At 42.8% G+C, this 17,028-nt stretch overlaps 1 protein-coding gene across 1 annotated transcript in view; it reads right to left on the bottom strand.

Annotated features, from left to right (window-relative positions):
- Window positions 1–17,028, bottom strand: part of slc6a9 (solute carrier family 6 member 9) — a 90,077-nt gene that overhangs the window by 64,812 nt on the left and 8,237 nt on the right. Inside the window, exon 2 of the mRNA XM_061732799.1 lies at window positions 7,012–7,301. Coding sequence (XP_061588783.1) covers window positions 7,012–7,041 — 30 coding nt within the window. The 5' untranslated portion in view covers window positions 7,042–7,301. The remainder of the gene's footprint in view (window positions 1–7,011; window positions 7,302–17,028) is intronic.

Genomic DNA, 17,028 nt, shown 5'->3' on the forward strand with positions numbered 1-17,028 from the left:
CTTGTAAGAGAAAGATACATAAATAATCGCACGGAACATAAAAGAGCAAATGAGAGGGAACAGGGAGATATTTCCAACGCTTGGTTAAACCTAAAGTTTACATAAAAAATAAAAAAAAAAATCTCCACCCATCCCCCGATCCCTCATCCCTTACTACTTTGGCTGGGAGGGCCCCAGCTGTTCGCTCTGTATAAATAGCGTGAGGCTTCAGTTCGGACCCCCGGGGAGAGCGGGGCTCATTGGAGAGAAGGCATGGGAACAAATCGGGCCGGAATAAAACGCACAACATACACGTTTTGACAAACATATGGGACCATCGCTGGGCATGAAAGTGGGGAACATGTGAGCAAAGTTGGCCTCACGTGGCAGAAGTCACCGTCGCTCTGTGAATGTGACAGGAGAGTGGGGGAGAGACGGCGAGAGAAGGACAGGAAGCATGTCTTCTTCATTCATTACAACAACAAAGCACTGTCCAAGGTTCTACTGCTTCATGCACACGCACTTAATCCGCTCCTCACTGCGTGCAAAGATAGCAACATCAGATGAAGAAAAATGCCCTCACTTACATGAAAAACAAAGGCACGCTTCAGTACGACATAAAAAGACAAAGAAACCCTAAAATACACGTCTTTAAACAGCTTTGACATAACTGTTGCAGATCAGATTATTGTCTATATCCCTGTCTTAGATTTTTCTCTCAATTTCCAGCCAAAAAACCAGAGCTAATTTCAGCTTTCTGGTTAAATTGGAAACAATCTACACAGGCAGGGTCCCCGGTGATCTAAAGGCAATACAGCTTCTGTATGCTGAACACATACCTGTATATCTAAGACTTGAAAACAAGTAACAGAAAGTGGGGTACAAGCAGTTTTCACGTGACAATTCAAAGATAGTGAGATTTGAATCTTAAAATAGGTTAAGTAAAACTTAATTCATTCATTTTGTTGCATCAAACATAAAGATAGATATGGCTCGGGTCTTAGAGCGTTTGATCACTGGTTTGACAGTTCAATTCCCTTCCACATGCTGAGCCCCCCCGTCCCCTCCACTGCACTGGAGACGGTCCACAATCAAACTGGAAGGATAAGGAGCATGTTATAATTGAATCAGATTATTGTAGAAAAGCAGCTGTTCTCCAGTTGTGCTGCATCTGGATCTGTAACATTTGGCCGGATTCCATGAGGAGACTTTTCATTCATTCAAATTTGAAAAGACGCCGTATCTGTGCTGCTGACAGAGCTGCAGCAGTTTCCATGCTGGACGAGAAACTAGCCTCGCTGGGTTTTTTTTCCTAACGAAATCTAAAGGTCTCAAACACAAAGGAGCCTTTTTCCCCTCTTACTATGTGTGTGTGGGTGAACATACACTGGAAGTCAGTTGGTGGTGGGTTACCTTTTCAAGAGTGCCCAGCAGTGGACGTGTTTGGCATTTGTGGCCCTTGTCTCTCAGTTGTTCGCCCAGCACGGTGGCTGCTGTGTAGCTGGAGCTGAGTGCTGCCTGTTCATATGATTGCATTGTTTTGTCGTTTTTTTTATTATTTCTTCTCTGTGAGCCGGTCAAAAATTGCGAGATGGAGAGAAATTAAAGACAAAATTGCGTCTGACTTCACTAGCCACCCCCACCCACCTGTCCCACAGAGCTCCGACTCCCTCTCGGTTCACATCTGTTTGTCGGCTCCTCGCCCCCGAGGCCGTCAACATGGTTGCCGAGCACTGCTGTTAACTAAGCCGGACGACTGGCAGCTCAATATGTTTCTTACATAAGTCCAGAGATGGAGACGGGACTGTGAGCGCTCTCATTTCACCTGTGAGTGGATGTAGACCATGTGGCGCTCGTGGTCGATAACATGCGGCTCAAAATCAAACAAAAAATACCTGCACATACTACAAAAAAAAGAAATTGTGTAGCCAGGAAAATAAAACTGAAAAAAAAACCCTCTCTTTATAAACTGTGAATACAAAACAGTAAATAATTTGCAGATTATTTATAGTTTACACTTCACTAACACCAGAACAGAGGGTTCATGTGATGAATTATTCCGTTTTCTTTCCCTTTTACAGCATCACAACTTATATTTATGTGTTATTCTAAATTGTGCCCTTAATATGTTAAGTGCATCATCCATTATGCTTTTGCACGTGCGCATTTCAGTGCGAGTGAGTGTGTGCGTGTGTTTGTGTGTGTGTATGTTCCCTGACCTCGCGGAGGTTTCACTATTTCTTTTCATTTAGTTTCCACTTCACAGCCACAGCACACATTAGGCCCACAACCCCTGGGAAATGGCACACACACACACACACACACACACACACACACACACACACACACACACACACACACACACACACACACACACACACACACACACACACACACACACACACACACACACACACACACGCTGAAGGGCTCACTACTCAGGAGCACTCTGGGAGCAATCGCAGCTTTTAAAGAAAACTAACATCGGTGTGTAATAACAGAGACTCTACCTGTCATTATATGACTCCATTCTCCCTTCTGTTTACAATTTTACCATTTTTTAAACTTGTTTTATAAGCAAGTTTGTCTGCTCAGACGTTTGCTCCTGGGGAGATATGTCCAAAACACCTCCCCTGAGAGCGTCCAGAAGGCATCTTGACCAGATGCCAAAACAACTTGCTCAACCTTTGGGGTTGGAGTCGCAGTGACTCATCTAGGGTGAAATAGGGCGCCACGTCTCGAAGCCGGCTCTGACCACCGAAGCCTCCACCTAAGACTACCGGCCTACCGCAGACCTTTAGAGCATCTCCTGCAGGTGGCCAGTCCCTAGAAGGGGGGTGCATGAATCTGGACACTGTGTATTTTGAAAAATTAGTAATTTTGTAAAATTCACTTTTTTGACAGAGCAAATGGACACTATATGCGCTCTTTTTTTACAAAGCCAAATCAGAAAAGGTTAATATGTTGGCATGGGATGATTCTTAAATTTACTTTTTTTAAAGGTTTTTTTGGGCTCTAGTGGCCCTTTATTGGAGATGCAGATTGGAAAGGGGTAGAGAGAGAACGGGGAAGACACGCAGCAAAGGTGCGCGGGCTGGATTCGAACCTGCGACCGCTGCAGGAGGAGGACTGTAGCCTCAGTATATGGCCCGCCGCTTAACCCACCGAGCGGCCCAAATTTACTTTTATTTCTTTGCAAATCCTACGAACCCGAGATTGTTTGAGTGTGAACTGCAGGGAAGAGGGAGGCACTGCCAACACAAGAGTGGCAGCGAGCTTGGTAGGTGACACATCCTGAAGGCATCTGAGAAAGTTCCAGCTCCTTATGTGGGTAAAAGCATCAGGTGGAGTAAGTGGGATTAACCACGAAACGAAGTGAATAAAAGCACCCACTGCAGAGACTGCCTGCCTGAATGAACTCCCAGGGATCATTTCATTTGTTGGCCTGCAACCAGTTCAGAAATAAAGTTCTGACAGTCAAGTTCTTACCACTTTGCAATGCTGGCATTTCTTTTCACGTCTCTTTAAAGACATTCTGGTATTGAGGATACCAAGCAACTAAACATTTCAGTCAGTTTTTTTTTGGACCAATTCTTCCGGTTGAAAGAGCCTCTTTCAGATAACATTGTTATTTTCCTCTTCCACCTTCCATCTAGTGCTAAATTGCCTCTATAGTAAGCCTTATTTTGGAACTACTTTGCAGGCCTGAAATGAAAAAATAGAATAAAATAAAAGTCAAGAAAGAAAAAGCATAAAATATCTTGGGTTCATACAAATAAATACAAATCAAAGTATGCTGAAAAGGGTTTTTTGTGTTTTCCAGGTCACATTTCTGTTGTGTTGCAGACAAAAGAATAACTGGCGGATTAATAAATTGAATAAAAGGAGAAAAAAACACAATCTCATAGCTGCCTTCAGGAAACATGAGCGTCTGAATGTATTTAAAAACATTAACGCTGGAAAGACCGCAATACGTCTGCAACCATGACGTGCATATCCCAGAAATCATTAGTCAAAGACAAATCCCATTACCTGCTGATGTGCACAACAACTTTTCTGGCAGACACTTGACTGGTTTACGTTGCTTTTCTCAACATATCTGACAGGAAAGGGAAAATCTGCTGAAAAAGGGGCTGCAAGAAGCTGCGTGTGATAGCGTTTATAAAGAGCGAGGATGTCACTGTTACGCAGGTTCGCGTTTCTTTGCTGACAGAGCTGCCAGCTTGAAAAATTGTGCAAATTGCGGAAGTAAGATTAAAGTGCTTGACAGTTTTACGCTGTGATCCCAGGCCAGTCTTACGTGACTTCTTCTCCCATTTGGCCCGGGATGGTGATGGAGCAGCAGCTGTGGTCCACACAGCCGGACACATGAATGCAGCCCCTGAGCAGACAAATAAACAATATGGCAGTGCAACTCCTCCTTCTTCTCCTCCTCCTCTTACAATCCCAGCACATACATGGAAGAAGAGGTTTTTAAAGACTGCAAGTGGAAAAGAAGTAACTAAGGAGGGGGGAAACAAAGAGACAGCGACCCGCCCGCCCGGTAAAAGCTCATGCCAGGGCAACCATCTGCTCATCTGCTCAGCTGAAGCTGCGGCTTCCAGGGCAGTCAAAGACGGCACAGTAAGATTGACGGGTTGGGGCTCCTTTTGTCGGCGTTGCGAGCAAAGCAGGAGAATTAACTTTGGACAGAGGGAGTTCTGGCAGAAGGCTACCGGGCGAGCCAAGCGGTAGCAGGAAGCTAGCGCCTTGTGTGTCTCCAGATTTATGTTGACTGGTCCATCCACCAACCATCTGGGCCCGTATAAATAACTCCAACCTGAGTAAAAGAGCAGGGGCTTCCAAAAAAACGGAGTGCCACACTTTGAAAAACAAGAGACAAAGGCATTTTTGACTCTTTAAATAGAGGTGAAGCTTGGTTGATTACGTGTGAAATGTGACGGATAAATCACGTTTACAAATTTTTGTTGCGAACGTATAAAAGGAGGGAGAGGAGGAAGAGTTAAAAAAAAAAGGCTGGATAAAAGAGCTTGAGGGGGCGGGGGGGGGGGCAGTGGGATAAAAAGCGAAGTGACAGTTGGAGACGGGATCAAGACACTCACTCACATGTACACACAAACTTTCTTTGATTCGTTGTTGACCACTCTTAGCCAAAGCTGACATCACTGTTCACTACTGCCGAAGACAACGGCCCCAGCCATCAAAGCAACCAATCACAGGCCAAGGCTTCGACTTTAAGTGTGAACGAGCAGCTGCCCGCTGCTGGAGTGCTGGAGGTTTTATGCAGACTCTGTGCCTTTTTTTTATCCCATCTATGTAAATAACCTGAGAGTAAAATCTGTACAAAGTAATTGTACTGAACTGAACCACAGCTAACTGCACAGAAATCTATACAGGACTGTCTCAGAAAATTAGAATATTGTGATAAAGTCCTTTATTTTCTGTAATGCAAAAATGTCATACATTCTGGATTCATTAAAAATCAACTGAAATATTGCAAGCCTTTTATTATTTTAATATTGCTGATCATGGCTTACAGCTTAAGAAAACTCAAATATCCTATCTCAAAAAAATAGAATATTCTGAGAATCTTAATCTTAAACTGTAAGCCATAATCAGCAATATTAAAATAATAAAAGGCTTGCAATATTTCAGTTGATTTGTAATGAATCCAGAATGTATGACATTTTTGTTTTTTTAATTGCATTACAGAAAATAAAGGACTTTATCACAATATTCTAATTTTCTGAGACAGTCCTGTACTGTATATGTGATTGATTCAAAGCAACAAGCTGCTGTGACCTCTCAACATATTCACTACTACACTGTCTTTTCGCTGTAAAACACATCAAAATTTCCCACAATTACACTCCCTCAAATCCTTTATTTTTAAATAATACATTCACACGTTAGAAACCTAGAAGCCGTGAGCAGCCCTGGGAAACCAAACACCCACAACAGTAAACACATGTCCTTTTTGAGATGTTCCCCGCTGACTTTCCTAAGACTTTCTCCCGAGTGCGAGCAGAGATCGATGAGTTGCACTTCAACTTTATAACGTGTAAGCACATGTAAAAAGAAACCCACCCTGTGCTAATCTTTAAATTACCTCTGGATCGCAACAAAAGACTGACTGGCAGCCTGTAACCGAGCTGTCAACTTGTCAAAACCCCTGCGGAAAGTTGCAACAGTCACAGAACAGGACAATCTTCTTGATCTGATGGGGAGCACGGGGGGGAGAGGAGGCAGGACTGATAACGTCCTCCTCTTAAGATGAGATGATGTGCATGCATTTTAACGGGAAAATTAATCTTGAAAGGACACAGCAGAGGAAGAGAGAGGGGGGTGTCTCCAGGGAGGAAAGCGAGGCTTCAAACAAGTGAGAATGTCAGGGAAGTTGAAGCTCTGAGTTTGTGTTTATCATCGTCTTAAGACGGACCGAAGGACTTAGACGGAGGGAGAAGTGACCTGACTGTCAATGACACTAAACTTCCATTTAAAGCTTCCCCATCAGCTCAAGCCCGACACTGAGACGTTTACCTCTGATCTCTTATCAGCAGTGGAGAAGAAAATCGGAAGATGTGTTTATTGTTTGAGTCAAAGATCACATTTTGTGGGCTGCAGTAGAGATAAACTCCTATGCCTGTAACTGGAGACAAAGTTTAGCTAATGATGACTTGGCTTTGTGAGCGTTTTCTGTCTCCTGCACTCAAACACCAACACAAGGATAAGTCAGATGGCACTAAAGGCTTCCTGAGTCATCCTGTTGAAGTATTTAATCATTAAAAAAACTATTTTTGAATGCAAACAACTGACAGAAAAACCTGCTTTATTCCTGGGATTGATCATTCAATGCAGAAAAACCAGACCACCTGACCTCAAATTGTGGGAGAAGGAAAAACAGAGAGTTACTCAACTGGTGGTCCAGCAGCCGCATCCCACCAGAGCGACACAAGTGACGTGTGGCTGCGTCCATGTGCTTTTAAAAGCGTGTATGAGAGCATCATTCACCGAACTAAAAGGAAAACTTACCAGGATCCCAGAAAACTGCTTCTCTTCCATGCTCGGGGACTTTGTCGGCACAGACCCCTCTGCCTCTCTGCTGCTGTCTGTCTGTCGGTGATGGACTCGTCCGCCTCTCGCTATCAGAGCTGGAGGTTTTTCTCTCAGGTGGCTGAAGCTTGCTGGAGCGTCTTCACCCCGTCACTTCGGGCTCTTCGTCTCGGGTCCCCCTCCTTCTTCTTCCGTGTTGTTTGCAAGTGTAGCTGGAGTGGCGTCGCTGCTTTGTGTTAATTCTGCCCTAATCCAGAAACTTTTCTATGCTGTGAAAGGAACACGTGACAGGCAGAGAGGGGTGGAGGGAGGAGAGGAAAGGGGAATGAGGGAGAGGCAAGGCAACATGTGTGAGTTACTTGTCCCCAGGAAGTCTTCAAACATTTTATAAAAAAACAAACCTCTTCATATTTTTATGTACAGGTTTAAAAAAAAATTTGATCAACCTTTTGTTTTCTAGAAGTTCTGGATGTTATGTAAATCAAAAGGTGGATGTGCCAGTTCTAAGAAATCAGTTAAGGTGAATATAAAAACCCAGAAATATATCATAACAGATTGACATATTGTAGCAGAGCCAGAGCAACAGTCACAACAAAGCAATAAAGTTAACCTGTTATGACAGGTTAACTGTGATTGCTATTGAACGGCAGTTAAACAGGATACAGAAAAAAAACATTTAATGAAATGCTCATCTTGCCTGTATATTTAAGTTTGGTTTGCCTTAAGTTGTTAGTGTCACCTGGTATCAGAATATAGTTATGTAAGATGTTTGTTATCTGCACCAGGAATTATTCAGGCTTTGAGCTGATGGTTAGTTGCCTGCTTATCAGCAGATATTTTACTTGATTAACCGTGTCTGAGCAGCTGTCACACATTTACAGCCGGATGTACCGGCAAAATCAGAAATGACCGCAACGTTTAACAGACGCTGGATTAATAGAAACGTTAGCGCTGGAGCATGACTAATTAATCATGAGGAAGGAGGAAGTGATAACGGCTAGCCATTGGCTGAGCTGACTGTCAATCACTCAAATTAGAAAATCAGTGTATTGCTTGATATAATCTCTTCTGGCGTGGTATAAAAAATGTCCCCTCCCCTCAAGCGTTGTCATGGGTGTGAAACGTTTTTTGAACCAGGCTGTGAATAAGTTTATTTCTGCTCTAAAGGTGGACAGGACCACCTGTCTGTGTTGATGTCTGGTAGATGCCTGCTGACATACATTTGTTTATATAGTTATCCTTGTAGTGCACCAGTTAGCCATTGTGTCTGTGTCTCTCCTTTCTCTGTTCTTCATTCTCTCTGTCTGTTCCCCCTTTCCATGCTCTTCCCAGCTCCTCCAGCAGGAGGTTCCCCCCCTTATGATCCAGGTCCTGGTCCAGGTTTCTTCCCTGCTAAGGGGAGTTTTTCCTTGCCACTGTTTATGTTATGTTTATGTAATAATTGCTCGGGGATCGTGTTCTGGGTCTCTGGAAAGTGCCTAGACAACGTCTGTTGTAATAGACGCTATATAAATAAAATTTAATTGAACTGAAAGTGACATTTTAACATGGAGGTCATGGAGATTGGCTCACTATCAGTCAGTCGAGGAACTGCAATGCAGCATTATTTCATAAAATTTCCCTGAAGAACACATAAAATAGTAAAACAACAGAAGTAGCTCATCCCTAAAAGCTGCAGAAAAAACAGATTACCTGGCGCAGCCCTAACTACAGTATAAGCTTTATTGAAAAGCCTGATCTTGAAAGGAGAGAGTGTCTGCATCATTAAAACTTCGGCTGGGACTTGATGCCACCAACACAGGAGTCTGATAATTGTCCTCTAAGGAAGTCAAGTACTATTGCAGTTTGTGAGAAGAGAGGTAAAATTGGAGTAATATGATATCTTCTCTTTATCTTATATATTACATATCGTCTCCATTTTGAAAGGCATAGTTTACAAACTTGAAACGTTTGCATTTCTCTCATCAATCAAAGTAGCTTTAAATCATAGCTCCAAACTAGTTTCACTAATTAGACACCAAGTGCGTTAACTACCAACTCCTATAAGTTATCATTGAAAAAATTAGTGTGGGTTAACTTATTTTTGTGCAGAAAACGGGTAAACTAGTATTTTCCAGAGGTTCACATAGTTTATGTTGGGTCTAGTCACTGCGTGACAAATGTATAACAGGGTAAAGTGAAATTGTCATGTTGCTGTTTTTATCAAACATGAAGCAGCTGTGGGTGTCTTTCTAAGTGGCTCTATGTTCTCTGGCAAAAGTGCTTTTGTTTTGTTTTGTCTTTTTTTTGTAACGCTTTTGAAAGAGAAAAGTAATGCGCGTGATTGCAGGATAGAGACGCACATTTTGATGTATAACACACCTGGGTGCACGTTACGGTTCGGGCTCTGAAGCGGCTGAAGAAATGGCATAAATTTCGCCAAAATGAAACGATTAATTCAAAATGTTCAAAATGGCCGACTTCCTGTTCGGGTTTCGGCCATGGCGCCAAGAGACTTTTCTGTAAGTTGTGACATCATACAGGTGTGTACCGATTTTCGTGCATGTACGTCAAACCGTATTGTGGGGCTTGAGGCACAAAGTTTTTTCTGTCTGAACCAATCAGATGAAGGGTGGGCGCGCTTTTTGGCGTCTAGCGTCGCCACGGTAACGCTTTTGACTGAGAAAAGTAATGCACGTTGTCGCAGGATGGAGACCCACATTTTGATGTATAACACACCTGGGTGCACGTTACGGTTAGGGCTCTGAAGCAGCTGAATAAATGGCATAAATTTCGCCAAAATGTCACGATTCATTCAAAATGGCCAATTTCCTGTTTGGCTTCGGCCATGGCGCCAAGAGACTTTTCTTTAAGTTGCAACATGATACAGGTGTGTACCAATTTTCGTGCATGTACGTCAAACCATATTGTGGGGCTTGAGGCACAAAGTTTTCTAGTGGGCGCTGTTGATACATTTTGTCATGCCCATTAATACAAACCATTAAATATCAAATTTTTCGCCAGGCCTGGCTTGCGTGCAAAATTTGGTGACTTTGGGGCACGTTTAGTGGGGCAAAAAGGCCCTCATTTCGTCGGAAGAAGAAAAAAAAAAGGAAAAGGAAAATTCCTACAGATACAATAGGGCCTTCGCACTGTAAGTGCTTGGGCCCTAATTATCAAAGACTGGTGTGTAACTCAAAGATGGCAACTCTTCAGGACGTCTCCGTTAATGCGACTCTTTCACTGGCTTGGGGAATACAAATAAAAACGTTAGATGGTATACTGAAAGGCACTCCAGGAAAAGGAGAGAAAAGCGGCCAAATATAGCCACCATTCAGTGTTGGGCACAGAACACCAAACAAGTACGACCGTCACATGTCTAAAAGCCCATGGGGGCTCGGACATTGCCCATCATACTCATCGCTGCACACTGATAAAAATACGACAAGAAACAAACATTGATATGATATAATGCTGGGAGAGTAAGAAGACAAAGGAAACATCAACGTGTGCATCGGTAGAGGGAGCCACCTCAGCCCCTGTGAGACTAAGTAGTGCAGAGACTCAAGTCTACGGTCTAACCATACAGCTCCAACTCCATCCCACTGGCTGACCAAATGTTTGTACACGTCCCCTGGCCAGTCCTCGGAGGAGTGGCAGCAACTCACTCAGACCTGGAGTGTTTCTTGGCTCTTGTGAGGGATTTTCCACCTTTGTGAATGATGACTCCTAGTACACACTATATCAGATCCCAATGCATCTCGACACCGGCTTAAAGGTTCAATGAATCAATGAATAATGACATCTATGCAATGATGTTGGGCCACAAAGCAGTCGTTCATGGTTTTAGTCAAAAACTTCTTCATTTCCAGGATATTCAATGATATTAAGTGAATATAAAGATTGTTTAGATTATTTTAAGCGTAACAAATTGGATTTTAATCTACTTTCTGTTGATTAAATGATGGGAATTATGGTACGAGGTTTTATTGATTTATTGTTTATCAAACCTTGCTTAGGTGTGTGGGGCAGGATAAACCTTGTCACAAAAGACAACAGATGTTTAAAAAAACATTTTGGGATGAATGAGATGGGCAATTTTAAAAGTATGCTGTGATTACCTGGACAGCCTGTTTCACCTGATCAACCTGTTGCAGCTGCTGAGCTATTTACTGTATATCACACTCCAAAAGTGAAGTAATTAAAGGTATAGTCTGTAATGTTTGAGAGCTAGCAAGATTTGAAAGTGGCACCTCCTCTAAGCCCCACCCCCTCCTCCCCCTCCCGTCAGCGCTCCATCCAAAGCCACGCCCCCACAAACTTTGGGGAACGCGCATTTGCAGGAGTCGAGTTTTCCAGGACATTTTGGACAGCACATTTTCAACAAAACTACCCCATGTCTCATTCACCTGTAAGCGAGGCCGGTTTTAGGGGGGGGGCAGGGGTGGGCTGTGTCCACCCAAACATGCATCCTGCCCACCCAATCAAAGTTATGGGGATCCTTTATTTTTTTATAATTTAATTTTTTTATAAATATAAAAAATATCACAGAATATCTGTACCGTTTCTGATTGGGTGGGCACTGCGCATCATTTTTAGACACAACAATGAACGAATACCGCAAAAGTTGTCTCTCGGCGGAGGGACCCGACGTCCCAGCAAAATGAGCACAACAAAGAAGTTCAGAATAGCACACAGAGCACACACTGAAGGCTGATTTATGGTTCCGCGTTACACCAACGCAGAATGGTGCACGTCGCCACGTAGCCGTGGCAACAGAGCCTGCATTGCACTGCAGCGCAACACCACCCGCACCGGCGCTCTCCGCCCTCGCCGGGATGGAGACGCCTCCATCCCCACGGACCCCCATACTGGGGAGGTGGTATTTTTGGCTGCGTTTTCTCGTTTTCTGCGCCATTCTTCAGCAAACGTGACTCGAGTGTGTGAAGTTTTCCGGCAAGATTTTCGACGTGACGAGTGCGCGCGTGGGACAGAGGGGGGCGTGCGCGGGACTTAAAATGAAGGCATCTGATTGGTTCTTTCCCCCCTGCCAATCCTCTGGTCCTCTGACCAATCCGTGCCATTCGGACCGCAAAAAACAGATTGGTCAGAGTTTTTACAGGATTAAAGCTGTCAGAGAGGTCAGATTTTTTTCTTTCCTTTTTCTGAACACATTATTCACTGGCTACTCTCAGGATGGAAGGACCATTTCACCCAGTATGACAATAAATGTTTTTTAATACAATTACACTATACCTTTAAGTATCAGCTTCACTATCTCAGTCCACAGAGGTTTGCTAGTCACAATATTTTGTCACAGCCCACAACCCACAAATTCAAGGGATGTTCAGTAACTACTCTACAGAGTTTGTTAGTTTTTAGTTTAGTGTTAGTGTCATGGGTCAGCAGAAAATGATCAAATCGGGTCAGAGAAGGGTTTGGGGACACAGGAAGTCCCTAAAAACGAAAAGGGAGGGCAGAAAGAGAAAAATAAAAGAATATTTTATTAAAACGTCAAAGCCACTCATTTCCTGTGGGCTCATGGTTCCGTGGTAGATCCACTTGGCTTTAACCTGTTCAGTTTGACAACCCTATACTGTTATCCGGACACTATACCTCTGAAATGTACGACGGAGGTAACGGCACTGGGTCTCCTGATGGTTCAACATAGATTTAAGTGATAAATACAGCATGCGTCCCCTTATGAGTCAGCTTAACAACAACCCTATAAGACATTTATGGTTTATTTAATGGTGGTGAATAAAACAGTCACGGCATATCAGCATTGCCACACGCAGGAGCCATCTGAGCATGGCAACACATGAAACAGCATCCCACTGTGCCAATTACAGGAGAAAAGCTGAAGAAAAAAATACCTTCATTTATTGAAGATAAAATAAGGTATTTTATTGAATGTAAGTGTGAGTTAGTGTAAGAAAAAGTTAAAGTTTAATTAAGAATGCCGAACAGTAAGCAAAAGTATTTTTGCACAATTTTTTTCTAGCAACCTAATGTTTTTTTTTTCTCTCTTTTATGAATGAATGTTTTAAAGGAGCTGTATGTAAGAGCAATAATAAAACGAATCATAAAATGACCCCGATATGTCAACAGACATTTAAAAATCATGTTCATTTCAAATACTTATGTCACTGACAACAGCACTCAAACCAGGATATTCCAGTTTAAAAAGAGCAGTTGCAGCCCTCAACTGATGTTTATGTTGTCATTTTTTGTTTTGGCCTGAAGCTCCACCCTCCACCTATCTACCAATCACCAAGTCAGTATTGTTTCTGAAGCTCCACCCTCCACCTATCTCCCAATCACGAAGTTAGTATTGTTTCGGCATCCGGGTTGCCAGCTCGGCTCTAATTATGGCAGCCATGGCAGCCTACGTTCCTGCTGCATTCTGCAGCCTACCTGGCAACCTCTGGTCGGGGGGAGGAGGGGGAGGGTACACGCCGCTCAACAATATTTTGAAAGTGACTGCAGTACCAGTTTTGGCCATTTCTTACAGACAGCTCCTTTAATTGAACAGAACACAAAGTCTCTCTTGGGAAAGTGTTTAAATTTAAGCAAATGTCATCCCTGAGGCCTTTCTGTATTTTTAAAAAGGCAGAGTTTTGTTGTAAGATTATTGAAATATTTGATCTTTTGCGTTTTACTTCTACCGGTAAATAGAAAGTGAAATATTTCCCTCCCCTTTTCTTTTTTAAGTTTACCGATCCAAAGAATTAGGAAAATACAAACTTCTGACTTTCACTGCATTGATGCAGACAGAAATCAAAATCTATATTGCTGTTAAAAACATAATTGTGGTGGTTATGTTTTCTGTAGGTTTTCTGTTCCCTGCATGCTGGCTGTTGTGCTTTCTGTTTCATGCTGGGCAGGTCTGTGGAAGTCTGTCAGCGTCACACACAAGGACGTGTGGTCAGGGGAGGCAGGTGAGGCAGAACCTCACCTGTCATCATGACAAGTAAAAAGAATAATAATGATAACATAAAATGAATATTAATATTTGTCCACTGATCTTTATGTATGATTAATTTTGAACATTTCTATAGTCAACATCGCTGAATTTGCATATTTCATGTTCAAATACCGGGCTGAAACGAGAGGTGCGGCAGCAACGAGCCGAGCCTCACCTCTGATTAGGGATGGGAATTGATAAGATTTTTCCGATTCCGATTCCATTTTCGATTCTGCTTAACGATTCGATTCTTTATCGATTCTCTTATCGATTCTCATTTGGAAAAAAGGAGAAGAAACAATTTTAGTATCAACTTTGTTTTAATAAAACAAAGTTGATACTAAAATTGTTTCTTTGTTTCAATTTCTTTGTTTCTCTGATTTTTTTTGTTCAAAGATAACCCCTGCTTCACCTGAAATGAGCTGGGATAGGCTCCAGCAGACCCCCGTGTGACCCTGCAAAGGATAAAGCGGGTATAGATAATGGATGGATGGATGGATGGATGGATGGATGGATGGATGGATGGATGGATGGATGGATGGATGGATGGATGGATGGATGGATGGATGGATGGATGGATGGATGGATGGATATTTAGTTTTGCTGATGGGACATAAAACCGCAGTGAAAAGGCACAGGGTGAGGCAGACAGATTCTGCCGCACTGAAGGGGGCGTATGTGAGTCAATGGGTGCTTGTGGCTGCTGTTCTTCTACGCAGAGGCACCAGGCAGTCACTGCCGTTTATTTTGATGCTTTGCTTCGTCAGACTGCCAAAATGGAAGAAGATTATATATTTAAACTTTAGTTAAAATTTAAAATTTCTTACAACTGAACTTTCAGTCAAAATGGGAAGGGATTAAGAACGGAAGACCAACGCCGGAGCTAAAAGGTTTGCTTCAAACTGCGGGACAGAAGGTAACCTGCTCTTTTCAAACGGACAGATTCAGGACGGCATGGACCTCATCTACAAATAAATGTAAGACCACAAACAGTTTTCATTTCAATCTTATAAAAAAAGTGTATCTTTTGTAGTTTCATATGATACCCACTACGTTGCGGTGGAAAAATTGATCTTGCGTTCTGTTGCATTTTGTTGCAAGTGTTGCTCGCGTTGGGGGCGCCATCATTTGTTGTATGTATTTTTAAGTTGTTATAAATCAAATAATTTTGTTGATAAAACGTACTTGGAGTTTTGACATATTGGCTTTAGGGCTTCTTGTCTGAGAAACAGTTGAAAGAAAATACCCTGACAGCACTTGAGTAACTTTGTCCACACATGAACTGGAGCTTCCAGCTGCTGGGGGAAGGAGTTAAATAAAATATTCTTTGCTCAATGAAAAGCATGAAAAAAAACAATCTGTATTTAATTGATTATAGTATCAGAATTAAAAGCTTTTTAAAAACAACTTAATATTTCACTAAAGGTCAAAATTTAAATCCGTGTTTTTGTACAAACAGTGTACACTCTGTACAAACTCTCATTTGGGTTGTATGAATTGTAGAATTGCGACGGCCAACATACAGAAGGTGCAGAGCAAATGCCCTCTATCCACTTTCTTTCGCTGCTGTAATTGTAATGTTTTTTTTTCTTATCTATATGTATATACGTACTTCGTGTGTGTGTGTGTGTGTGTGTGTGTCTATGTGTGTCTGTGTGTTTGTGTGAAGAATGCGGATAAGATATGAAATAACCAGTAGCCAATTGAATAAGCTACCCTTTTGGGTTTATATAGTTGTAAATCTGACCCTAAAGGAGTCAGTGCCTCACCAACCATTAAACTCCTCGCACGTCACTGATCACACCTATCGGTCATTGGTAATCAGGCACGGTTAAAATCCTGCACCATCTTGGAGTCCGATGATTGTTACATCTTTTGTATAACTCCAGTCTTCAAATAAAATCGAAACCTAAATGCAATTATATGTTCGAAAGCCTCACGCTTTGTCTAAAACTACCGAGCTGGAAATCAGAGAAGCCAGTTTTGTTAATGGTAGTGTACCGGCCCCCTGCTGGTGCTCATCTAGAGTTTCTGTCCGAGTTCTCAGATTTCCTATCTGGTTTATTCATCAGTACAGATAAATTCATCATAGTGGGTGACTTTAACATTCATATGAATGTTGACAGCAATAATCTTAAAGGGGACCTATTATGAACAACATGTTTTTTCTTGCTTTAACATAAAGTGGTCTCCCCTCAGCCTGCCAACTCAGAGAAGGAGGAAAGCAACCAAATTCTGCAGTGTCTGTACAGCCGCCCGGATGAGCCATCCAATGTGATGTGGCTTCTACGAGCCATTCAGATTCTGCTCCCGTCGATACGTAACGATGGAAGCAATTTACATAGGTTGGCCTCCGATGCGTGAAAACACGCCCACAACTAACTCCGCCGGCCGGAGCTTCCGCCAATTTTTCGTAGCGGTGTATCGCGTCATTCAGGCAGCCAATCAGCACAGAGCCTCATTATCATAGCCTCCCTGCCCACTCAGAACCCCGCATAGATAATGAGGTTAGAGAATGGGAAGATAAAGACATGGCTCAGAGGCTGAATTCCTAATTTATTTAGAAAAAACAATCAAAAGCTTGTTTTTAAGACATTCAAGACCTGTTTAAAATAGGTATTAGATGCCATAATAGGTCCCCTTTAAATTAGTGAGCTACCCGTCTTGGGCTGTGCACTGCCCCCTCTGGCCGGTTCACTCCTCAAGTTAAGGAGGAGACTTGAGCTCAGTATGGGCCCTCCCGGGGTTGGTAGAGGGTGAGCAATGCCCAAGGCCTGACGTAGGTAGGAGCACTGGGTGATAAAAATGGGAAAACATTTTTTTTAAAAGAGGCTCATCATCAGCGGGGTTCCAGGTGAAGGGTGTGCAGTGGGAGGTTAGTTGCGTGAGAGGGGGAGCGACCCGGCTGAAGTCGCGGATGAACCTCCGGTAGAAGTTAGCGAAACCCAGGAATTGTAACAGGAAGCTACTAAAAAAACGTATGTTCCCTGAATAATGCTCTGGTAGGGGAACAAAAGGATCTGGAGGCAGATGCAGGGGGTTGAGCTGAG

The sequence above is a fragment of the Cololabis saira genome, chromosome 10, assembly GCF_033807715.1.
Source record: "Cololabis saira isolate AMF1-May2022 chromosome 10, fColSai1.1, whole genome shotgun sequence".
Lineage (NCBI taxonomy): Eukaryota > Metazoa > Chordata > Actinopteri > Beloniformes > Belonidae > Cololabis > Cololabis saira.